Consider the following 25,072-nt stretch of genomic DNA (forward strand, 5'->3'; position numbering starts at 1 on the left):
TTTATTTCTATTGCACATCCCCTCTCTCAACGAAATGCTTCTAGTAAACCTCAGTAGAGTTCCCTGTGAGTGTGGCACTGTTCTCATTTACTCTCTTCATATTAACGGTCCTAGAGTAACTTGTTTAATGAGAGTTACATTTATTTAATGCTCACACAGCAGCCCTGTGGTAGATACCGTTGTCATACGCATTCTACAGATGAGAAGCCTGAGGCACACAAGCTCCACGATGTGCCCGATATCCTAGCTGGCAGGTGGAGAAATGAGCATTCCGGGCTGTCCAGCTCCTGCAGCCAGGTGCTCCCAGGTGCTCCTGCAGCCAGGTGCTCCTGCATGCAGCCAGGTGCTCAAACACGCTCAAACACATGGCTTCTAAGACCCATACGACTCATTTCATTGTTTAAAAAAAAGAGACATGAGAACGCCTGGGTGACTCAGTCGGTTAAGTGTCTGCCTTCAGCTCAGGTCATGATCTCAGTGTCCTGGAATCGAGCCCCACGTAGGGCTCCCTGCTCAGTGGGGAGTCTGCTTGTCCCTCTCCCTTTGCCCCTCCCCCCACTTGTGTTCTTTCTCTCTCTCTGACAAATAAAATCTTTAAAAAGAAAGAGAGAGAGAGAGAGAGAGAGAGAGACATACAATGAGATGGGACAGGCGGAAGAGGGGAAAAAAAATCAAACATCTAAAATCTTCTCAACCAATCCAGTGCTGTGTTAAAATCTGTGCTTGAGCTCTAGGTCACCATTTCCAGGCTTTTGAAAGGATGACCCCCACTCACGCTGCCAGTGGCCAGTGTGTCCTCGGTATTCTGCCTCCCCTCGCGCAGTATGAAGCCGATGAGCAGAACACAGCACCCTGGCTCTCTCCCAGGCCTCACCGTCAGGCACTGCCTGGCACAGGCAGCTCACCCTTTCTGTTTACGTGGCCATTTCTATTTGTTGCAATTCGACAAAGTAGAGAGGCTGGCCTAGCTGACGATAATTCTAGCAAGGCTCTGAAGACATTCCACCCACTGCGGAATGCCACGGGCTTACCCTCGCCCCCTTCTTGGCCAGCAGACACACCAGCTTCATGTGGCCAGCAGCTGCAGCGTAGCAGAGGGCGGTCATGCCATTCTCTGACATTCCCTCCAGGCAGGCGCCGAATTCCAGGAGCAGAGTGACCACTTCCTCATGGCCGAGGTGGGACTGGACGCACAGGATTGGGGCATTATTTAACACTTCTGTCCTGTAGTTCACGTTGGCCCCTCCCAAAATCAGGAGACGGCTCACCTGTCGAATATGTCCCCCAACGAGATTAATTTCTCATGTAAATGACAGTCACTACAGCACCTGCGGAGAGGGGCAGCATCCTTTCTTTAATTCAGGGGTTTCAAGCTAGAGTGGGCAACAGCACGACCTGGGAGTGCACTGACCGTGCACTTTCCTGGTGGTGGAAACCTAAAATAGCAGCTGCTCTGGAAAGCCGTGCGGAGACTCCTCCTGATCTAGCAATCCCACTTCTGGGAATACATCTGATGGAAAGGAAGTCAGGGTCTCAAAGAGATAGCTGCACCCCCACGTTCACAGCAGCACTAGTTACAGTAGCCAAGAGATGGAAGTAACCACAGTGACTCGTGAAGGAGAAACAGAAGGGGCGTGCACATACAATGGGGTATCATCCAGCCTTTAAAAGGAAGGTAATCCTGTCACATGCTGCACCACGGATGACCCTTGAGGACATGATGCTAAGCAAAAAAAAAAAAAAAAAGCCAGTCACAAAAAGACAGACACCGTATGACCCCTTACATGGGCTACCAAGAGAAGTGAAATCCGGAGAGACAGAAGTAGAACAGTGGTTACCAGGGGCCGAGGGGAGGAGAAAAGGAGTTAATAAGCACAGCGTTTCAGTTTTATGTGATGAAAAAGTTCTGTATTCTCTTGCATAGTAATAGGAGTATACTTAACACTACTGAATTCTGTGCTTAAAAATAGTTAATATGGTAAAGTTTACGGTTTTTTGGGCCAAAGTTAAAAATTAAACCACAAAAACCTTTTATTTAAAAAAGACACTTAAAACGCACAACCTCAGGCCCCACCCCCAGATTTCTGATTCAGTAGGTCTGGAGGAAGGCCTGGGACTGCGCATTTTAATGAGTTCCCAGATGATACGGATGCTGTCGGTCAGCAGACCACACTTTGAAAAATCACTGTTTAATCTAAATAAAAACAGAAAGTTCATTTTTCTGGCAATTAAATAATTATCACAGGATTAAATAATTAACAGCCAGTAAAGCCAAAAGTAAAGGCTTTACAAAGAAGCGTCCCTGAAAGAAAAAGTCAAACACGTTAAAATGTTCATGTGCCTCTGGGGTGGTCAGCAGCACAAGACTCCCGGAAAATAACCTGCTTTTTCTACTAATTACTACATCCGCCACCTGCTACACTTGCTGTGTGACTTTCAGGAAAGTACTCAATCTCTCTGTGCTTCAGGTGCCTCCTAAGGAAACAACAGTATGCCATCCCATTCTACCCAGTCGGTACTCTGCTAACAGTGTTGAAAGGTGTACTTTTAGAACTTCCTTGCTGGATTCCTTACAAGACTTTATCTGGAAGGTATGTGCTTAGAGGCAGAGCTTTCCTAAAGATATCTGTCATCAACTCACACTTCATCTGCTTCTTGGGAAAAACATTTCCTTTGCTGGCATAATGATGCTGGTATTTTTACCACTTAACCCCCAATCGGTTTGTGGCTCTTCCCCTAGCCCACAGTTCTTAACCCCACTGCACACAGAAACCCCCTGGGAGCTTCAAAGTTTCCACTGCTGGAGGCCCACCCTTGGAGAGTCTGACTTGGCCGTGGTACCAAGAGCTCCCAGGGGATTCTAGTTGGCAGCCAGGGCTGTAAACACATCAGGTGATAAATGCAGCTGCAAAGCACGGGCTTGCTCGGAGCTAGGCTCCCTTCCAGCTGTGTGACTTCGGGCACACTACCAACTGCCCCCAGCCTTCGTGTCCTCATCTGAAAAATGGACAGAAGACTTGCACTTCTTCGAGTTGTTGTGCAGATTAAAAATGAACATGCCTCACACACCTACAGCTCGTGGCACAGCCCACAGCATCCTGTAAGTGCTAAATAAATATTAATTGCTATTGTCGGTCACCTTCCTCAGGCTCTTTAGAAGGGACAAGACCCCAGGTGCCTGGCAACCCAGAGGTCTACCTAGCCCCCCTCCTCCCCACCCGCCGTCGCTAGCACAGAGCAGCAGGGAGACCTCCTGCTTATTTGAGGGGAGATGTAGGCACCTCCTATAACAGCCACCAAAAGGCACATCCAGAAATTTTCAGATGCCTACAGCAGAGTCTCAGTTCCCTGAAAGCAGGCAAAACCAATAAATAGAACTCACTTGACCATTGTTAAAAAGAAAACCACCAGCCCAAAATGGCGTTACTTGGGCCAGGCCAAGTCACTAACCCGGGCCTTAATGCTTAACCGGTTGCAGTTTCAACCTCCTCCAGAAATCTAAGTCTTAACCTGTCAATCTAGAATTTTCTGATCAGCACCAATGAGGTCATCTGTCACATGGGCCTTCTCTACCCGCCATAGGAAGATGAGATAATCTGCATTATAAACCCCCCTGTCCTTTCCCCTAAGGGAAGCTGACCTTGCCTGGAACAATCCTTTCTTTACTTCTGCTTATAACTTTCTTCCCCCACTCTCCTTCCTATAAAAATCTTCCGTTTTGTACAACGCCTCCGGCTGGCCCTCTACTTGCTAGGTGGGATGCTGGCCCATTCATGAGTCCCTTAACAAAGGGCAATTCGATCTTCAAATTTACTTTGGTTGAATTTTGTTTTTTAATATCACACAACAGATGCCAAATGTTCTTCCAAAAGTGGTAACATCTTGACGAGGTTTCTGATCACTCTGTGAGACAGGCTCTTCTGCTACCTTCAACTTGACAGGTGAGAAAACAGAGGCTCAGAGGGGGAAATGGATCAGCTCTGGGCACAAAGCTAATTACGTCGGGGTCCAGCGGCCGCAGCAGCTCTAGCTAAGATTACTCCGCATTCAAGGAAGGGGTTTCATGGTTCATCCTATACATTATTCCTAACCACATGGAAATCTCCCGATCCTCGCTACCACAGAAGCTCTCACTGGATAACATTTGGAAATGGCACAGTTATCTATAAATGTCTGGTTTAATGAATGCAAGAAAATAAAAAAGGGGGTTGAAGGAGACAGGCAAAGCAATGAGATCATGAAAACCCAGAAGCTCACACTGGAGTCCCAGTTTTCCAAGTATCCCACAGGTTCACAGTGTATTGCGTAATTGCCCTGCAGAGAAGGACCAGATCCTTTTCATCAAAGGAAGTCAGGCCAAAGTCCACGCCTAATTCCTGTCTCCTCCCCTCCCTCTGCCTTCAGCTGGAGAATCACAGCCTCAATTCTCCCAGTTCACAGCCTTGGGAAGCCCATGGTTGGCTGCCACTCTGATGCGACCCTGTGAGGAAAACAACGCCCTGGGTGGGAGCCTAGGGGCACTGGCAGCCATGACCCCAGTGGGCCGGCATGATCCCGGTCTGCAAGGGGGGCTACACTGTTAGAAATCACTGGCATGCCGGTAAAATTAACATTCATCTACCAAGTAATCATTCTGGAGCAAGTCACTTTAATTTACCAAAGTGGCAAACTGCAATTACTGCTCAAAATGACATTCATTCCTGTATGACAACATTTAATACTCTCTAAAAAAAGTTCCTTAATTGCACGCATAATTTTAAATTACTGTAATTTGTTCAAGATTCTGTGAAAACCCTTTTTTTTTTTTCTTGAAACATAAAAGAAACAGAAGGATAATGGAAAGCCTTAAAATTCTATCACCAATTACAGAATTCTGGGCAGGGTGTGGATGTAGGTGACAGTGGAGTTCTATAAAACAAAGATAAATAACTCTTTAAACTGCAAGTATGTTGAAAAGGAAAGTCTATGATCTCAGGAGGGTCAAGCTCATTACATTCTTACACTGTACCTTTTAATTTACTGTCTTAAAAACTCATACTCAACAGGGTATGACACTTCCCATTTACTTTTCTCCACATTAAAAGAGTAACTTTTGTGCCCATAATTCATTCAAGTAGTGAAACAGATATTGCCATTTTTATTATTTTTCTTCCTCATCAATACAGAATTTCACTAATTATGGAGAAGCCAGAAGATACACTTTAAGCTGAAAGATGAAACAATGTTAACACAGTAACTTCAACTCTCATTTCTATAAGATCTAAGTAAAACAAAAATTCTTAACATGACTTCTTCACTACGTGAAATCTAAACTCAGCTGCGTTCTCCACCTTTCCTCTGGAGTAACTCCATCCAGAGAGGACGAGCTCCCTGTGGTCAGCAGGAGCTAGGTCTCCCTAAGTACAAACACCGGCATGCCGATCCAACCAGCCTGTAAGATGTTCATGTGGGTGCAGCCGGGGACACAGCGCTCACACCTGTGTCTGAAGCGGGGGGCAGATCACAGGGTTCTGGTGAGTGGCTCTCCAGTGGTGTTTTGCTGTCAGGTGCCCGGCCAAGAGGGGAGTCAGGCTGAAAGCCAAGGTGCCCCGGGCTCATCAAGCCTGGAGCCCTAACACTGGGCTGAGTCTGCCCGACAAGGCAATACTTTTATCTTTGCAAAGCCCTGGTTTGCATCCATCCAGGAGCAGTGGCCTTTCTCTAAGCAACACCCAGGGCGCAGCACGGGGCATCAGGGCTCTAGGGGAGCTGTCCCAGACTCAGGGCACTGCCACATCCTTCCTGACACCTGGGCTCCTCTCCTCGGTCTGCTCTTTCTACCCTCTTCAAGCACCAGGAAGGCAGAGGAGGGAGCATGGGGAGCAGAACTCTATCTACCAGGGAAGTGTGCTGCAAGGTCCACACTCGCAGACACACAGCTGAGGTGCAGGCGCTGAGGGTGGGGTGTGCAGACAGCGGGGGAGGAGAGAGGTAGGAGTCCCCCAGGAGTACCCCCAGGGCACCCTTCCCAGGTGGGTCTGATGAAATGGAGGGAGGAAAAGGGAAGGGAGATGCCCAGAAACCTCCAGGGCTTCGCACATCCTTCCCCACATGACCACTTACTTACACTCGCCCTTCATGCTACTGGGGAGGTAATGGGCAGGACTGTATTCATGGAGGTGTTGGAAGGGGAGGACCTGGCTCCTTGAGAACCCATCTCAGAGGTTCCGTACACAGCAGGGCATGTCAGGGCCTGGGGCTGGAAGGCCTGGAGTCTAGCTGACATGTCAAGTGGAAGACATTTACGATCTTTACACTTTGTACCGGACAAGATGGTTGTAAGCTGCTGTAAGGAAAACCAGTCATTCCCATACTCTTTTTGGGAGTTAGCCCTTCTTTGTTGCCCTAACAGACACTTGGCCCTCATGTGTTTTAGATTCTCAGACGTGGTTAAATGAGGAAGGAAAATCTACTCTAAAAAGCACAGCAGAAAACTGTGACATGACAGCCAGTGACCAAGAGTGAGGACGCTCCTGGCCCAGCAGCGGGCCAACCCCTGCTACATGTTCCATGGTCACAAATACACATGTACATGCAACTTCTAGAACAGTGTATCTCTGTATACCCATCGCTTCGTTGTCACTCATCAATGCTTAATTTCCTATGAACCATAAAGAGATAGTCTAGATTAGAAAACCAGCACACTTTAAAAAATCCATTTTCCCTGGAAATCTCCCTTTGACCTTTGGTTTCCTTTGTGAATTGCTTCCTCATCACATCTGCTCTGAGACAGTCACACGGCTCACATGGCAGCCCACATTTTCCTGCCCAAGCAAAACCTAGACTTCTAGAAGAGAAGAGAACCAGTCACAGGGCATTTAAGCCTGTGTGATTTATATCAGGCAAAAAAAAACATCATTAGCAGCTCGGCCAGCAACTTCGGCCACTGCCCAGGGCAGGGGAAGGCAGGACGGCTGGAGGAACGGTGGCAGGGGTTGGGAGCTCTGGCTCTCCATGCAGAGGGCCGCTCACCTTCACGTTGGGAGTGTAGAGGTTCCTGAGAGAGGCGAGGGCAGCAGACAGCCCCTCGGTGCTGTACCCGATCCACAGAGCTTGGAGGTGGCTCGAAGAGATTCCCGTCTTCTTACTGAGGCCCTGGAAGCAATCGGAGACAAATGGGTGTCCACATCTCCTTTCCCTGCTGCGTCAGGCTGCAAGGGGTACACCGGGGGGGGAGGTGCAGCTGGGCACTGACGCAGGGCTGTAGCATGAAGAACGCCAGGACCTAGGAGCCTGACTTCCCTCGCTAAAACCAAGAGTCCAGGAACACGCCTGCCCTGGCTACGTACACTATACCGGAGCACAAAGTTTCTTTTTATAGAAGTTCTCCAATCAAAGAAAGAAGAATAAAAATTGGAGCATCGCCACTCTGTCACCGTTCATGAGGAGTCCAGGCAGAGATCAGTGGTTACTGATAACATCCCGCTGAGAGGAGAAGCACAGATTCTACACCGCCTGATGCCGGAGACCCCCGACAGGCTTAGGGTTTAAACTCTGAAGTAACTGTGACAGTCTGCCCCCCCCCCCCCGAAACAGCAACAATCAAACCTGAGCCTGATTAAGCCTCTAGCTAGGACTACCAAGCGACAGGAAATCCGGGGGAAAGAGGAACATGTTAAACTAGACCATGAGAACCAGGGACGCAGTCGGAAAATCCCAGGGGTGCGAGACTCCCCAGGTCGTGTAGCTCAGGCTCTTCAACAACTAAATACCCAAGGAACAAAAGGGAATCGATGGAGTGGAATCTTTAGGTGAAAAGGAACTTTTAAAAGAGATTCAAAGAAAGCTCTGCGAGGGTGGATAAAGCTGCTGAAAATCTCCAAAACCAAAACCCATCAAAATGGCGATGGAACTCTACCTGCCAGTGGTGTGTCTCACCTTGAAAATGTGTGCCTTCAGTATGTGGTGGCCAAGCTCCATGGTCTGCTGGCGGTTCAGCTTGCCCTCTTGTCGAGAGAACATGAAGGCCAGGAGAGCGTGTCCGTTCCTAGAACAAGAAACACAAAGGCTGGGAACAAAGACCCCCTTCCACGAACTGTAGGCTCTCAGGTGTGAACATCTCCACACGACTCTGAACTCCTCCTGGTGCCTCAGCATCGCCATACAAAATAGGTGAAAAGTTGCCTCTTTACAAAAGATGGCCACCACTGTTTATTCTTCACGACATTTTAGGGCTTTCTCTGGATTCCCCTATCTCTGTGGAGTGACCTGGAAAGAAGTCCTAGCACAGGGCAGGTCTTTATTTTGGAATCACCCACTCTCTGTCCCTCATCCATCACTCATCACCTTGTTTACTTACCTCCCTCACAAAAATGTAAATTCCATTAGATTAAGGGTCTTGCCTAAGGCACATTGATAGTCACAACGCCAAGCAAATGCCCACCCCTTAGCAACCATTCAAATATGCATTTCTTGGATGGAAGGATGTACAGATGGAGCAGAATTCAGGCCTCCCCTCAGCATAATCACCACTGGGAGCAGACCTGGTCAAAGGAGAAAACCTGACAATGAGAAGGAAAGAAAAATCGAGCCAGACAAAGCCACAGCTCATAATCAGAAACACCTAGAAAGCTATGATGCGCAAGTGGACTTGCTAGGTCTGGGCACATGGTGGACAATCAACTGACTCTACCAGCTAATCCCCCACCAACTCTTTCATGAAGGAGCCATCCCACCCAGAATGCTCGCCACATCTGTAAGACGCATTCTGCCTCCTGCGGGCGCAGGCCTCTGCCTGAGCCCATCTGTTTGGGAAAGATGCTAAGGGCTGCTTACTCCATTAGCAGTGACTTCTGTACAATGTGAGTTATTCTCATTTCTATCAACCTGACAACTCAGGTGCTGTTTTTTCTGGGGGGAGGGGGGCGGTGAGCAGATCGTTGTGGAGAAAAGGACAAAGGTTATGAAAAAAAATGCATTCTCCGAAATGTTTTCTGACAGTTGCTAACCTAGATGATTAAAGGCATGCATCATTTAAATTCTGGTCAGCTGTCCAGCTGCATGCAAACCACATTACAGATGAGAAGACCGAGGAGACCAAGAGATTGCTTTATACACTACAGGGGAAGGCATGACTTACAACTATGCTGACACTGAGTGTCCTGATTTCCTGTAAGGGACTAGAGCTCTTCCATGAGCACACATCCACTCCCAGACCTCAAGCTTGGGTTTCCCTCTCAAATGAGATCCTTTCATGTTCCAACCCCTCCTGCTCTTGGCCACCTGCCAGTGCTCCAGGCCCCGTGCCCTCCATAGTCCCTAGCCACGGACAGGTCCCAGGGTTCATCCTGGCCCACATCTCCCAGCCACGGGCTAAGCTATTCTCAGTTTCCCAGTCGGCCCGGTGCAGTGGCCATGCCAACTGTGTCCACCACAAAGACATGTGAGGCTAAGTACCACGGCTACCCCTTATGGGGAGACAACCATGCACGCTTCAGTGGCTGGATCAAAGGCTTCTAGTCATCTCAGCTAAGCACACGGCTTCTCGCCTGAGGAGACAATTCACCGTGTAATCACTAGATAACCTGCCTTCCTCTATATCCCATTTACCTTTTCTTCCCTCCCTCCTGGTCTCCGGATCACGTGCCCCTTCTAAGTCCACCCGCACTCTTAACTCTGTCCGTTCTCCAAAGCTTCCATATATCAGGCTTACACTACATACCAGATGCAGAAATTTAACTTAATTATTTCATTAATCTGTACAGCCCTGTGAACCACTAAGCAGCAAAATTCCCAGTTTGTTTACATGAGGAAACAGAGGCCTGTGCGGGTTAAGTGATTTGCCCACAAGATCAAACAGCTGGTAAACAACAGGGTGGAAATTTGAACCACAGTCTACCCAATGCAAGTGCCTATGCTCTTCATCAGCGCACCATGATTCTCATTCGTTCGTTAACATCCACCTCCTAACTAGCACCAGGCTGGAAACCGAGGGTCCCTGGGGAACAACGAGGCGCTACCCTGGAGGCGCTTTCAGCCACCAGAGGAGACACACTGTAAACAAGATCCCGCAGAACCGCTGTGAAAGGCCTCAATGGGAACACAGAGGAGGCAAGTTGCCTGTACTCCCCGCCCCCATCCCCTTGCATTTCCAAGGTCTCCTTCCTCATGGATTACTTTTTCCCACATGATCTCAACACCGTTTCCAGCAACATCCTCATCTCCTGTGTTAAAAACAAACCCTCCCCCCGCCCCACAAACAATCCTCAACAATCATGATCGTCAGTGGCTGTGAGAGACATTCGACATCGTGTGCCTGCCGACGCTCTCCACCCTCCTACTTCCCGTCCCAGGACGTGGGCTCTCTCCTCTTCCAACCCTCGCTGTCTGATGGGAGGAATCTCTAAGGATGGAGGACCCTCCTCCCACACTAGGAAGCCAACGGCCCCCCTTCGTCTTCATCTTGCTTTAGCTCTCAGCAGCTCCTCCACCCCAACCTCCTTCCCGGAATCCTGCTCCATGCCCCTACACTTCCTCACCAGACCCCTCCCCACTTCTCCCATCAATGACGCCACATCTTCAACTTCCCCAGCCTTCAGACTCCCCCACTCATCCCACCAATGGAAACTGTCCCCTGGTGGCGGGGTGGGGAGGGGGCTTCTGCTGACCCCACAAGCTCGAGCTGCGCTGCGTAAAAGCCAGCTCCTGCCCTGCACAACCTGCTCCACCCCTCCTGCTCTTCTCACCCTTCCTAAGAGCACCGCCACTGCTGGTTTCTGAGGCTTAACACCTTGACATCCTCCACAGCACCTCCTCCTCCTTGACTCTGCTCATGAGGCCAAGCTGTGCCCACCCATCTCATGTCAGCAGGGCCAGCCTCTACCCGACTGCACCCCCAAGCCAGGGCCACCAAGTCCCTGCTGCCTGTTACACAGGTCCCCACGCTCCACGCCCTCCACACTCCAGCCCAGGTAGGCAATCTGCGTTCTAAACCTGCTCAACTGCGGGTTCTCCACAGATGACTGTTTAAAGCCCACGCTCCCTAGCACGTGCTTCTGCTAACTCCTCCATTCCATGAACAAAGCTCTACCCAAACCAGACTTCTTGTTGCCAGAACACACCCTGTGTATTCTGACCGGATGCTTTGGGCAGCTCCTCCTGTCTGCAATGGCCTCATTCCACCCACTGACATCCCATCAGTTCATTCCTCAAGTCCATGACACGCAGAAAAGAGAACAGACGGGAGGCTGTTCAAGGTTTTAAAACTCCTCGCGTAACCCTAATGAACTGATGGGTCCGGGAAATGATCATCAGTGGCTCTGGAGACATTGAGATGTTATGGGCATATTGATGGAAACAGACCTACCACCTATGAAGTACCTTCACAAAAACTATTTTAAGATAAAATCTGATCAAGTCTCTAGATTTAACTACCAATTTCAGGAAACAGAGGTGATAAATACATTCAATACCATGAGCATGCAATCAGCAAAATTCAGATTATGGGAAACCATACAGGACAAATTACTCTGTCAGTTTTATTTTATTTTTTTTAAGAGAGAGAGTATGAGGAGGGGAGTGGGGTTGGAGGGAGAGGGAGAGAGAGAATCTTAAGTAGGTTCTATGCCCAGCACAAAGCCCAACACGGGGCTCGATCTCATGACCCTGAGATCATGACCCGAGCCAAAATCAAGAGTCAGATGCTTAACCGAATGCACCACCCAGGTGCCCCTCCATCGTTCTCTTAAAGAAATGCAAAGACAAAGCAAAAAGAGGAGGAGGAGGAGGGAATCTATAGATTACAAGAGACACCATAAAACACATTTCATAGATCTTATCTGGATCCTGATTCAAAGATACTAGATAAATATGAAGGAAGTGGAGAAATTTGAGCATAGCTAAATGTGTGATAATACTGATCAATTACTATTAATATCTTAGGTGTGTCAATGGTGTTGAGGTTAAGTATAAAAATGTCTTTTTGGATGCCTGGGTGGCTCAGTCGGTTAAGCATCTGCCTTCAGCTCAGGCCATGATCCCAGGGTCCTGGGATCGAGGCCCACATCAGGCTCCCTGCTCAGCAGAGAGTCTGCTTCTCCCTCTCCCCTTGCTCCTGCCCCCTGCTCATGTTCTCACTCTGTGTCAAGTATATAAATAAAATCTTTAAAAATTTTTTTTGAGGTCTATAATCCGTTATCCAGGGGTAAAATGTCATGGCGTCTATAACTCGTATAAGCAAAAAATGACAGACATAATGAAATGTGATCTATGCTTAAGTCTAGGTGATGTGACTGAAGACTCCAAGCCACTTACTCTTTATCTTTTTAATTCTGCTCCTGTAACTAACCTAAGGAATAATCAAACCTGGGAGGAAATATATTGGTTTTCTGCAAAGCACCAAGATATTGGCAATAGGTTTCTTTATTTATAAATAACCCAGAAACAACTGCCAGGCAGTTAGGCACAATAAGGGGACAGTAAAGCACATTATCATTTGCCAACTAGGAGGTTTGCACAGCCCTGAAAAACGATACTTTACTACGATTTCCAAACCACTTGCTAAGCCGTCCACAATGTGTAAACAAAACAAAATAGTTTGGGAATTTTAATACAGAAAAGTTGGAGAATGCTTAAAATGAACGGAAAGAGGCAGAAATAAGTGAAATGTCATTGTCTCCGGGTGTCGGGTTCTTGGCTTTCTCTCCATAATTGGGGCAAAATTACAACTAAATGAGATGGGAAGAGAAATGCTACCCATCTTTCAAGGTCCAACCCAAACATCCTCATGTATGTGAAACATTTTCCAAAAATGGTCTCCGCTAACTGGAAGCTTCTCTTTCCTGAAGTTCATGTGCGGTGTGTTTTCCTTACACATGGCCACCTCCTGCCATACCCGCCCTTGTCCAGAGAATCTGTGTGTTTACCACAGTACCCTGCAGGTGGTGATCTGCAAACTTCTGCTGAAATGCATCCGGTAGCGTCCGTCCACCATCTCTATCTGCTAAATGAAGTTCAAGAACTACCTGGGTCCTGGGTGAACGCTGATGAACACAATCCCAAGAAGTAGCACCTCCTTACACTTTGTGCCCTAGGTGTCCCTCCTGCCCTGGTGCAGTCCTGGTCCTACCCTGGGTAAGTTCCCATGCCTGCTCGTTGGAACACATCAGCACTCGGGAGTCGCCAGTCACCGTGTGGTCAGCTCTGTGTACCGTCAGTGCCGCCGACCCCCCCCCCCAAATCAGAGCTATGCTTTACAGTGACTTCAGTCCAACTACTTCTGCCTCGAACTCCAGTAACAAATCTACACACCCTGCTGAAGGCTTTCAGCTTGTTTCTATGTTTCTACAAACTCAACTACAGCCTATCTTCCTACAAAATGATCTGACTCCGCTATGTCAAACATAAAATGGCACACGTTTCACCTAGTTACTACAGTCTGCTAATAGCCTGGAAGTTACAAGTTTATTGCCTCAAACCAGACTCAAAAGAACAAATTTTAGCCCAGCGTTACCTAAGAAAACAACAGTACCCACAACATAGAACACCAGCCATACCCATATTAGGTCAATGTTAAGTCAGTCCTCGTGCAGAGGAAGGTGGAGTGTGGCTCACAAGCGCTTATTGACCTCCTCCTTTCCGGACCCCAGCATCTGGTCAAACCCCCATCCAGCTCACAGGCGAGAGTCCAGCCACTTGCTGGCCCTGTTACAGAGTCGGGGGCAATTCTGACTCACGGAGGGCAGAAGCCGCTCAAGACTGCGGGGACGCAGGCCGAGGCCAGGCAGACGTGGTGGGATGGGAACCCAGCGTTACTGAAATGAAAGCATCTGCACCCTTAGATTCCTGCCCTCTCACTCTGACTAGCACAAGGCCACACGAGGGGCAGGCGCACCGCCCCCCCTCCGCTGGGCAGTGAGAACTGCATCCTGGCCCAGCCCTGCTGCGAATCCTCCACGGAACCTTTGACTCCCTCGACACAGCTGCCCCAGCACCATGTCGTCAACAGGGCATCAGAGGTCTGAACCAGAATCCTGCCGAGCCCAAATCCCAATCTCTTACACCACCCTGAACCGCAAATGCAAAATGAGGCAGCCCGATGTGATCCCTGTGCTCCTCTCTGGGCCCGTAGACTCATCTGGACCCTGGGACAAGATGCTGTGTGCCCAAGAGGTGGCAAGGTGGGTCCTGGGGGTCCAAGACAGTCCACAGACTGCAGGTGAAGAAGCTGAGCAGACAGCAGCCCCTGGAGAAGCCCGCTGTTCCTGGAGCACGTAGCACACCTTGCCACACATGATTCCCACAACGGGCCTCAAGGTACAGAAGAGAATGGGCAGCACACAAAGGCCACCGGTGTTGCCCGGCTTCTCTCTCACCAAAGTACTGAGGAATCCCAAAATTCTAGCGATTAAAGGAAGGAAGCTTTTGTTGAGGAGATTTCACTGCCCTCCTGAATCATTCATCCCGTGTGCCTTTCCATTAAAAAAGGTCAACTGTTGGAGGGGGGAGGGGGAAAAAAGGGGAATTGTGTTTGAAATCCCCCCCCACCCCGACTGCACATTCGACTCCCTGCAAAGCGTTTCCAGAAAGCGGCCTGCCGTACCTGGGCTCGCACAGGAAGGCTGTGTTCTCACCATCCGCTCTCCAAACAAGCCACTCCCTGAAGGACGGGTGGCAGAACATGCGGGTTTTGTCTCGCCTCTTAATGAGGAAGCAGGAGAGCGCCTCCATCCTCTGCTGGAAGTCCTCCCATCCCTGCTCCCCTTGGATGTGGCCCGCATTAATAGCCTGGAAGATCTGCTCGTCCGTCATGGGGTGGAGGGACGCGAGCGCCACGTTCAAAATCGGAAGCGCTCTCTCGAAGGCGGACTGGGTCATGAACTTCATGTTGCACTGCAGCAGGTAGAGCTCGGACAGCGACACGGGCACCACCTTGTAGCTGGCACTTTTGATGACCAAGTGTCCCCTCTGGAAGAGGTCCAGGGTGAGCTTGAGGTACAGGTAGGAACCGAGGCTCCGCAGCACCAGGTGGCTGCTCACTTTCCCGATCAGGGCGGCGTCGGCCTTGCCGTTCAGGGAGATGTTGCTGAGGATGTCCTGGCTGCTGTGGACCCTGTGCTGGACGTAGGCGTGCAGGTCACTGTGAATGTCTTTGTTGTCCGGGAAGTCATCCAAGGAAAGCTTGACAAATGGCAGCGTGCTTACGATCTCCTGCGGGGGAGGGGGAAAAGAAACCCAAAAACCCACGGTGTCACTCCACAGAGATTTCTTTTTTATGGTAGCTGCATTTCAAACCAGATTCACTAGTTTTCTTTCAAGGAGGATTTTCATGGATTATAGGGACTCATTGTTTTGTATTAAAACATGTAATAGGATAAGTTGAAGATAAAAAGCTTATGTGAAAGAAAGCCTGATGCGAGATCGAATCAGTAATGGCTTTCCCGAGGCCCTCGTCTGAAGCCTCAGGGCCCAGCGAGACGTAAGAGCCCCAAGCAGACACTGAGCTGGCCACACCAGCCAAGGGGCAGCGAGATCCTGAGGTGACCTGATCCCCATAATCCTTACATTGTGCAGAGGTTATACAACAAGGACAGACACAAACCAGTGCTGTGTATCTAAGAACACGGCCAGACACGGAGATAAGAGGCATCCCTCACCATGCATCAGATACGGGGACGGCAGGATGGAGCCAGGAAATCCGAAACTGCCCCAGCCCCAGCCTGCCCTGAGAAAGCTGCCTGCTTCAGACTTCAGTGGAGCCTACCGTCTTTTTTTTTTTTTTTTAATCTGCTGTTCTTTCAAAGTAAACTTTAAAATGGAAGTATAACATACGAACCATAATTGCATGGTGTCATTAATCTGCACAAAGTCAAACAGATCTGTGTGACCAGCAGCTAGAAACAGAACATGGCCAGCTCCCGGAAGCCCCACGTCGCCTCCTGTCCCACCCCGCCCTAGAGATGAGCGTTATCCTGACATCTCAAAGCAGAGACGAGCCTTTGGTTTTTTCTTTAAACTTCCCACTATCAGTTCTGAAGAATTTAACTCCATGTCCTCATTGAATGTAATAATTGCAGGGGGCAGGCTGAGTATAATTACCCCCATTTTACATGGAGGCTAACGGACCTGTCAAAATTTACATGGCTAGTACAGAAGATACAGGACTCCTGTCCCTTTGCTCTATCGATCGCCAAATTCTGCTTCCTGTGTGATAAATGACTGCAAAGGGTATGAATCAAATGTCCACAAAAACAAACATCAAGCTTGGCTGAGGCCTAATGCCACTTTTAATGAGAAAAGAAAGAACCCAAATGCTATTTTTAAATAGACATCATCATAAAAGGGCAAAAAATCAAAATCTCAGAGTCATATCTTTACTAAAAAAGGACAGGGGTAGAGGGAAGGAGTCAAAGGTTATTAAGATATAATTTAGGGTTCAAATGAAGGGAAAGATGGGGAAGAGAATTAAAAAGAAAGAAAAGAAAAAACATCACTCTTTATCTGGCTGCAAATGGTAGCTCATGCTTAAGTTTCCTGAAAAAATGGACCTTCTTTAAGGCCTTAAAAATCTTCCCTTCCTCTCTTCATTAAAAAAAAAAACAAAGAAACAAAAAATAAAAACAAAACCCAAAGTCCCACTGCAAATTAACTATCGGCAGGAATAACTTTAAACTCCAGTGGACAACCTGAGTAACATGCAGGGCTGGACACCTGCATTTCGGGAATGCAGGGACAGAGCCATGCTAAGTAAGAGGAGACTTTCCTGACACCTTGATTCATGTGCCTTGGAAGGTAAAAAGGTCCTCGTTTCACCCATTTGAGGCTCTGTGGACTAAATATTTCAAAGTCCTAATATAGTTTTCAATTCAGCAGCTAAATGCTTAATAAGAGTTTATGTTGTTAATCACACCATAACATTTGGGCATGGGGTCTTGTGCAAAGAGATTTGAGAATTCTTTCTTACCTGAAAATTCGCTCTTACAGTCACAATCAACTTCAGCCAGGCAGGAAATTTAGAAATAATTTTGGTAATAAATGAAGAAAGTGTATCTCCATAGTCAGGCTTATGAAATTCAGCTTCATTTAAGCCATCTATCAAGATAATGTATTCTTCTTCAGGAATTTTCTGCTCTAAAGGATAAAATAAATTTTTAATTAAGAAATTATACTTGTCTATAAAATGGCACCAATGCACACTTTAAAGTGTTAGGAAAAACTAAAAAGGTTTATATATCGCAAAAGAAATGGTTCTCACAGAACCATATTTTTCTATTAAATTTATAATGAAAACCAGAGCACACAGCCAAGAGAAAAGCAAATCTTATAAAATAGTGTTCAGAAACATACTGCATTACACACATTAGCAGGATCTCACGCATGTATAGGACACAGTTAGCTCTTCATAAACTCCTGTCACTGGGGTGAGCTATGGCTAAGATAACTAGCACATACGGAGATTAACTCTGGAAAAGACTCCAGGTCCTCCCCATAGCACTCTCTCAGTGCATGTCAGGGAATAAAAACTGACCCTCAAAGGCAAAGCATCTGGCCCAAGGCACACAGCCAGCCAGTGGTGAGAACCTCTCTTTTATGGACTTCTCGAACAGGGCTCTTTCCCACAAGCCTCAATCTAGTTTTCCATTTATTAGCACCAACTTTGTGCCCAGTAAAATGAGGAGGAATGACGACAGATCTGTTTCAATTCCCTTTTCTCCAGCAGAAGTGCTAATACAGGGAGGAAACTAGCTCAAAAGGTGAGGAACAAAAAGGAGAAAGGATAAGAAATGCAACAACCCATAATAGCATTAACATCTCCTATCTTGCTGAATATTTCAAGGAAGGAAGGAAGGGAGGAAGAACGAAAGACAAAGAATGAAAGACAGAAAGAACGAAAGAAAAAGAAATCAAAGGACCACTTCTAGAAAAACCTTCAGGTTCAACTCAACTGAGCAGAGGCCCTGAAAAAACATATGCTGGCAGTCGCTCAATTGACCAACCTATTTCCCCGCTAGGTAGGAATGAACATAAAATATGCAGGCCACAGTTTCCAGGGCGTAAGTCCTCTGAATAACCTACGGTGACAAATTAGCTACTCTGGAACTATTCAACTGTGGAGGTAATTCTTTATTAGAGATGCTTCTTTTAAAACGACACCATTCAGGAAGCACTAAAGGACTTTGGGGAGACGGTTCTTGGCAAGAGGAGGAGTACCCAGATTCACCACATCCTCCCCAGGCGCCCACCCTCACTGCCATCCAGGTCCTCTGGAGGACCATCCTGGGGGCTCTGGACTCCTGAGGACAGAGAGGGTGTGGGTGGCTGCTCAGAGGTACCATTTCGTAGGCTTGTGAGCGGTTCCAGCACTCCCCTCCTGAAGGCGGCCACCGGGTCCTGCACGCAGGACCTGAGGCTCAGCATGCTCTGGAGCTGGGGCTCCTTTATCAGCAGGTCCCTGTAGGCAGCCAGCTGATGGGCCCGGCACAGCAGAGCCGCGATGCTGTGCACGAACTCGGGCACCAGGCACGTGTACGTGTTGTCGGCTTGGCAGTAGTGGTAGGCCACGACCTATGGGGGAAGCACAGCCATGAGCATCACCGTCCCCCCTCCACACGCCCCCTCCATAACCCAGTGTTCCCACCCGCCACAGTCACGAAACACACCGCTTCTATTCGCCAGCACTGAGTCATTACTTAGCTTAACTGATTCAGTTATTCTTTCATTCACACGCTTTGCCAAGTTCTGGGCAGACTTTTAATTGTAGCCACAAATCCATCTTGATTAGCGCTAAGATCAGTACATGTTACTCCGTATGGAAAATAAATGAATAAAACTCATTCATAAAACCTAAAGCCTACCCTGGCTTAAAGCAATTCCGAATAATCCCAATGTACTCAGCATCCAGAAGCGCCACATTTACTGCATTTCTGCTTTCACAAACAGCAGCATCTCCTTGGGAAACGCACCTGCTGCTCCCCCAGACCAGGTAAAGTTGGTGGCTAGCAGAGTCACGCTCAAAGCCACAGCTGCTTCCCAGCCCAGGCCAGAGGGCCGGGCAACCTGGCTCAAACCCTCCGCCCCCACACACAACCCTGACACCGTGGAGAAATTCAACAGCAACACACTTTGAAGGACCCAAATCAGAAATCACCAGATGTCTGCCTGTCATGTGAAGGGACACATAGGAGGAGACGGGTTCCTGCCCAGGCCCTGAGGGGATGAGAAGGGCTGCCTTTGTGGGGACGGATGTGAAGTGGCAGCAGGCTGCTTGTTAGAGAGCCCAAGCAAAGTGCCAGATGCAGAAGGGTCTTGGAAGAAAAGTGCCGTAGACATATGAAAACTCTGATACTTTCCCACGTGCGAATGAAAGGAGGAAGGCGGGTATGAGGCAAGAAAGGTGAAAAAGGTAAAACTGTACTTGTGCAAAGTGCTCTCTGCTCTTCAGCAGGCTGTGAGCACCTGCTGTCTCCCTGAGCTCTACACACGCCCAGCCTCACTAGGTCTGGGTCACAGCTGAGGGCAGCACACAGGTTAAATGCCTGGCCAGGGTGACAGACAGTCAAGGGAAGTTCTGGGATAAAGATTCCAGGTCTGCAGACTCTTAAGAACAAGTGGCAAGAGTAGATGTGGCCCATGTGGAACCGTCCTGTGACTTCTGTTTGAGATTAGATTTATCGTCCACACTTGGAGGAAGGCGGATGGCTCTTCCACTGCCCCCTGGACCAATGAGCAGGAACACGGGACGACCCCCAGGGAGACAACCCGCAGCACGTCTATCGGCACCATGTCTGGCAAAAGAAGTCGGCCGGCCCAACGGCGGGTCATGAGCTCCATCTGGAGGGTGACAGCTTGTTGTCATTCCATACGGTGAATTTTATAGGCTGTGAGAATACGCTTCTGCCTCAGTTTGTATGTCTACGTGCGCGTACCAGGCCTTCCACGTAACACGCATCTCTACTGTGGGTCACAGAGCGGTCTGAAAAATCACTGTGCTGGGGTGGCTTTGAAGTCTACACTCCATCCCTCATCTCAGATCACCCATTTTTGACCCGAGGACTACCCCGAATCAGCAGCCAGGGCTGCCTATGCCAGTGAGGAGCGGCTCTCACCTGAGAAGCAGAAGCACAAAGCAAGCATCTGGGGCGAAAAAGCCTCCTTTTCTGTCTCCTGCACCAAACTCACCTCACTAGATGGGATCCCCACTAGAGGCCCCTGACGCCGGCCCCCTCGCGTCCCCCAGCTCCGCCGACTCACACCGCTGCTGCCCGGGGAGACCCAAGCCGGTCAGCAGGAGTGAGTGATGTAACTGCTCGAATGCAGAGCGTGGCCTGTGAACTCGTGACGGATGCTGAGCACATGGGAAATTTCAGAAGGACCCTGATGACTATGCGTCTACAAAGGGAAAGTCAGCTAAGTCCGTTTTATAACATGGCAAGAACCCTCTGACAGAAGGACGCAGGGAACCAAAGTCCCCAGGCAAGGGAACACAGGCGTGGGGGCCTGGATCACGTTCAAGGCTCCCAGCGTCCTGCTCCGGCACCAAGTGAAGGCCAGCACGTGCTTGTAAAGGACGGATTTGTGGTGCCTGTGATACAACCTGCTACTCTGTGGAGTTCTTTCAATCCATCGTTTAAGATGAACAGAAGTCCACTGCCAGTGTCTGGGGAGATTTATTGTCATTAATACCTTTTACTTGGAGCACCCTATCACTATTTTATCAAGAGCTACATTTCTGCATTCTATGCAATTATCTCTGTTTTAAGATCCCTCTTTAAATTCCTTTCTCAGAAGCCAAACTAACAAGTATCCCTCTCTCTCCCTCCCTCTGTAAGGCTCCCCTAGAACAGGAGCAGATTACCTTAGAAGCAAGGTACTTCACTGCATCCTCTCGTGGTCGCTGGCTCTCAGGAGCATCAGACCCAGACCCAGGGGGTGTTTTCGCCGTGTTGCTCACACCTGCAGAAGAACTCGGTGAAAGCAATGGGGTGAAAGGAAGATCCTGGGCGGAATCTGAAGCTGCGGAGAAAGAGACCAATTTCATTATTACAACATCAGAAGAGGGGTACGGTGAGATACTGAACATATTTCCTGATTAGACGCAGAGAGTATTTTAACAGGTAATGAGTAAATAGGATCCCAAATGCAAAGGTCTAAAGGAGAACACAAGTGTCCCCTCTCAGCCCTGTCTCCCATCCACTTAGATGCCCTCCCGGGAGCACTGCTGTTTCTGGTTTAATTAAATTCCTTTTGCTTTAAAAAAAAATATGATCTTTCATGGCTCACTTGTTCCTATTCACCATGTTAGAGACACTTTCTTTTAACAGGCTTATTACACATAAAATAAGACATGACTAGTCAAATATTTAGCTACTATATCCCATATTGAGTTAGTCTTTAGACCTTTGGTAAATCCAGCATAGAGGACAAAGGCTGTGGAGAATGGGATAAAAGAGAATTGTGCACAGACTCCTTCCGGCTGCTTCTGCCAGGAGCCTAACCTGCTTGGTTTTAGGACCCAAACTCCCCAGGGCACCCGATCAGGCCTCGCTGCCCATATGAAGAGGGAGACAGGCTCTACAGCTGGGAGAAGACCAGGGAAGGCTGGCCTCGCCCCAGGGGATGGCTCCTGAGCGCCAGGAGAGATGGGGGCCCTCGAACAGTTCTCCCACGTGCGGTGGCAGATCTGACACGGCAGCTGGAACAACGTGAGGAGAACTGAGAACGGATGTCCTCCATCTACCTTACATTCGATCATCAACTAGACCGGTATCAAACATGTACATACTTTTAGGTGGTGAACCGGGGCTGCTGGAAGCAATCTGCCTCATGCGGCTTCCGTGGCAGCTAAGTGCCACCAACTTAGAAATGATTGCTGTCTTCCCAAAGCCCACGTTTCCAACAACCACGGCGCCTCTGTTTTCTGTCAGTTCTGTGTTCCTCAAGTTTTCTTCTATCTGGTGAAAGAGCCAATCCCTTCCCACAAACACAGAGTCTGTTGTTATGCTTGGTACTTCAAACAACAGCGGTTTCAACAAAATGTCCTGTGGCTTGTAGGGAGCAAATCGTGCTTAGGGGGAAAAAAAAAGAAAAGGATAATTATTTTAGAAGAATGTCATAATTTTATATACTTAAAAACCCAATTTAGCATTGCTTGTATGTTATACTTAGTATTAGCCTTTAGTTTCATGCCACCAGGGATCTGTGTTTCCAATCTGGTTCTATTAATACTTCTGTAATACCTCATTTATAAGCCCTCCTTCCCCCCACTGGTTTTACAAACCGTCCTATTAAAATGACCAGCTAGTTCTGTCATCACAACTCAGGACAAACATGCAGAGAATTAGAGAAAGTGATGCTGGTGGCCAAACCAGGTCTCATCGGTTTGTCTGAAACAGGATCTAAGATGGGTTTCTTCCACTACTGTAGGAGTAAAAGGGAAAGGTGTTTTCCTGGAGACAGGACCCCAGCTCTCATCTGGGTGTGATGACATGTGGCCCCTTCGGTGAGGCTGCGGACCACCCGACTGTGCATTACGGGAGGTGGCCAATGGCCCACAGACCTGAAACACAGCTGATTCTTTGTTGGTGACAAGTGAGTGTTATCCCGTGAGTGTTAAATTACCCCTCACTTCAAAATAACGTACTGCAGAACTATTTTTCAATTCCAGAAACGAGTTGAACACAGATTTTAAGGAAGAAGCCCCAAACCTTTAAGGATGGCCTCCTAGCACACCAAATAGATAAGTTTTTAGCACACACATGTTGTGTTTTTAAATGAGCTGGTTTAAACGCTGGTTAGCACAGATCCTCAACGTTCAGTGAATGCATTCATGATATCCGCTATCCCAGCAGGTGCAAAGATAAGTACCTTTAACTTCCTGTGCCCTACCTCCGGCTGTATTGTGCCACGGCAATCTAATTGATGTTCGAAGAGGGGCATTTCTCTGCCCGTCTAAATAACTCAGATCTTCCAACTTGGTTGAGCTTGTCGCTGTAATATTAAACTCAAGTTTAGTCTTTTCAAAGTTGATTTTATCATCATACCCAAACTACTGTAAGTCATAAATCAGTAAGCAATTTCATTCAGGCTTTCAACAAAATTGACTTCCAGGTAATTTTGGTTCTGTTCGCCCACCCCAGCGTATTTTTTCTAGCAGTGAGGTTAACCGAAAAACAGTAAACACCAAGTGTTCCTCATTCTTAAAGTCGTTGGTGGTATGGTTGCCAGAATTCGCCATCATTCCTGGAAAGAGACAGACTTCACCAAAAACGTTTACGAAGAAAGTTGACCAGCCAAGTGTCACTCAATAGCTGAAGTACTTACTGCAAACACATAGCACGGTCCTAGGGTCTTCTCTGCAGCTCTGGAGAGCCTTCCGTGGTTGCTGGAATTTCAACCTTGTTAATTAAGTGAGCAGAGTCTGCAGTACAATTCCACAGTGCTCAAAGACTGAAAGTCAGCTCCCGACTGTAAAGTAGCCGTGTGGATTTCATCGGAAATAAACATATTCCTAAACTTTGTTTTTCGTATATATTACTCTACTATATTATATTTATTTTTTTAATTCTAAAAAGAAGGAATATTTACCTCTGATCAAATCGATACAACTCACAGTATATAGGTATCAGTTAAAATGCATTAATGCTATTCAAGCATACATACCACTTGGGTTATAAAAACAACCAATACAAAATAATGTTGCTAATTCTTAGCAAATCTTAACAGTAAATACACAATACATGTTTTTGCCCTAAAAGAAAAAAAAAAGAACCTTATTTGCATATACATCCTAGGCCACAATGAGAGAATTCTAAATAAAATTAACCTAATTCGTTTGTGGGTTAAGTGGCCCAACATAAGGTACTGCTGATCCTAGACATATAATTCTCTTCCAGGATAATAAAATATAGGCATCATTTGAGGGTGAGTGGGGAACAGGAGTTCCAAGGGTGAAGGCTTCTAAGGACTGGTGAAATCATTAGTGGGACCAAGCTTCGAGGGAGAAAAGTCAAGCTGGGCCATCTGCTGAAAACCTTCTGGCAGACAGCATCCAGCCACTGACCAGCACCATCTGCTTCATTTGGGTCCTTCCTATTTCCCCTCCTGAGGCTTTCAACCTTTTCTTCTTCACTGTTAGCAAACCACCTGCCCCCGCCCATGACTCCTTCATTCAACAAACATCTGCGTGGCTCCAGTGTTTGGCTCTGTGGGGGCATGTCCCTTCTTTCTGAGCTCTCCAAAGGGCAATCCACCACACCCCCAGTCCCAGGAGAGACATCTGACATCATGACTTCACAACAGCATGCACTAAATGCTCCTGTATCCTTCTGGTGAACATCCACAGTTTACTTACACATCGTGTGCACACTTATGGCAATACCCCACACAAATCTTTCCTATTAGAAAGCTAATTCCTTACCTAGGAATTCCAAATGGACCTAATTTATGGGAATCCAATGGCAGTCTCTAGCTTCTCTCTGGGTCCTTCCCAACTAGGGTGTGTGAAACTTCCCGGACGGCCACCAGGACCAGACTCATCGCCCTGGCTCCCTACAATAATACTGCCTGGAACATACATTTCTGGGCTCGTGCCTGGGACCTGGGATTCTGACCCAGGCCTCTGCAAATGCCCCTCTCCTTACACATCTTACCGTGAATACACCCACATGTTGGAGGCTGAGGGAGAAGGAGCAGCCACAGCTGTAACCCGTAGCCACGCTCAGTTCAGAGCTGGGACAGCCACAAATATCTGACCTGCTGCTCAGCCCTAGGGAACTCAAAGACACTTGGAGCCTCCAAAGGGTTTCCTATTTCCCTTCTTCTCCTGACCCCTTAGAACACGACATTCAGTTTATAATTTTGTGACAACTGAAAGGATTAAGAACATGAGACTATATAAAGGGCATTCCAAAGAGAGGATTGCAAAAAAGCCCTAGCTTGACACAGATGCAGGAGACGGTGAGGCTGCAAACACCTGTGTTTTCAGATTTCTAGTCACCACAGCTCTGGCTCCCAAGTATGCAACAAAGCGGCCTCACCCACCCCGCACGCAGCTCTGATTCTTGGTTGCAAACATGATTAAGGTGCACTGAGATGGAGT

At 48.0% G+C, this 25,072-nt stretch overlaps 1 protein-coding gene across 1 annotated transcript in view; it reads right to left on the minus strand.

Annotated features, from left to right (window-relative positions):
• Positions 1 to 25,072, minus strand: part of TANC1 (tetratricopeptide repeat, ankyrin repeat and coiled-coil containing 1) — a 149,637-nt gene that overhangs the window by 30,965 nt on the left and 93,600 nt on the right. The window contains exons 7-15 of the mRNA XM_040644664.1: positions 22,840 to 22,962; positions 21,758 to 22,039; positions 20,831 to 20,988; positions 18,309 to 18,540; positions 16,940 to 17,106; positions 14,579 to 15,186; positions 7,918 to 8,026; positions 7,012 to 7,134; positions 1,032 to 1,268 (exon numbers count right to left, since the gene is read on the minus strand). Coding sequence (XP_040500598.1) covers positions 1,032 to 1,268; positions 7,012 to 7,134; positions 7,918 to 8,026; positions 14,579 to 15,186; positions 16,940 to 17,106; positions 18,309 to 18,540; positions 20,831 to 20,988; positions 21,758 to 22,039; positions 22,840 to 22,962 — 2,039 coding nt within the window. The remainder of the gene's footprint in view (positions 1 to 1,031; positions 1,269 to 7,011; positions 7,135 to 7,917; positions 8,027 to 14,578; positions 15,187 to 16,939; positions 17,107 to 18,308; positions 18,541 to 20,830; positions 20,989 to 21,757; positions 22,040 to 22,839; positions 22,963 to 25,072) is intronic.

This window comes from Ursus maritimus, unplaced genomic scaffold (assembly GCF_017311325.1).
Source record: "Ursus maritimus isolate PB19 unplaced genomic scaffold, ASM1731132v1 scaffold_1, whole genome shotgun sequence".
Classification (NCBI taxonomy): domain Eukaryota; kingdom Metazoa; phylum Chordata; class Mammalia; order Carnivora; family Ursidae; genus Ursus; species Ursus maritimus.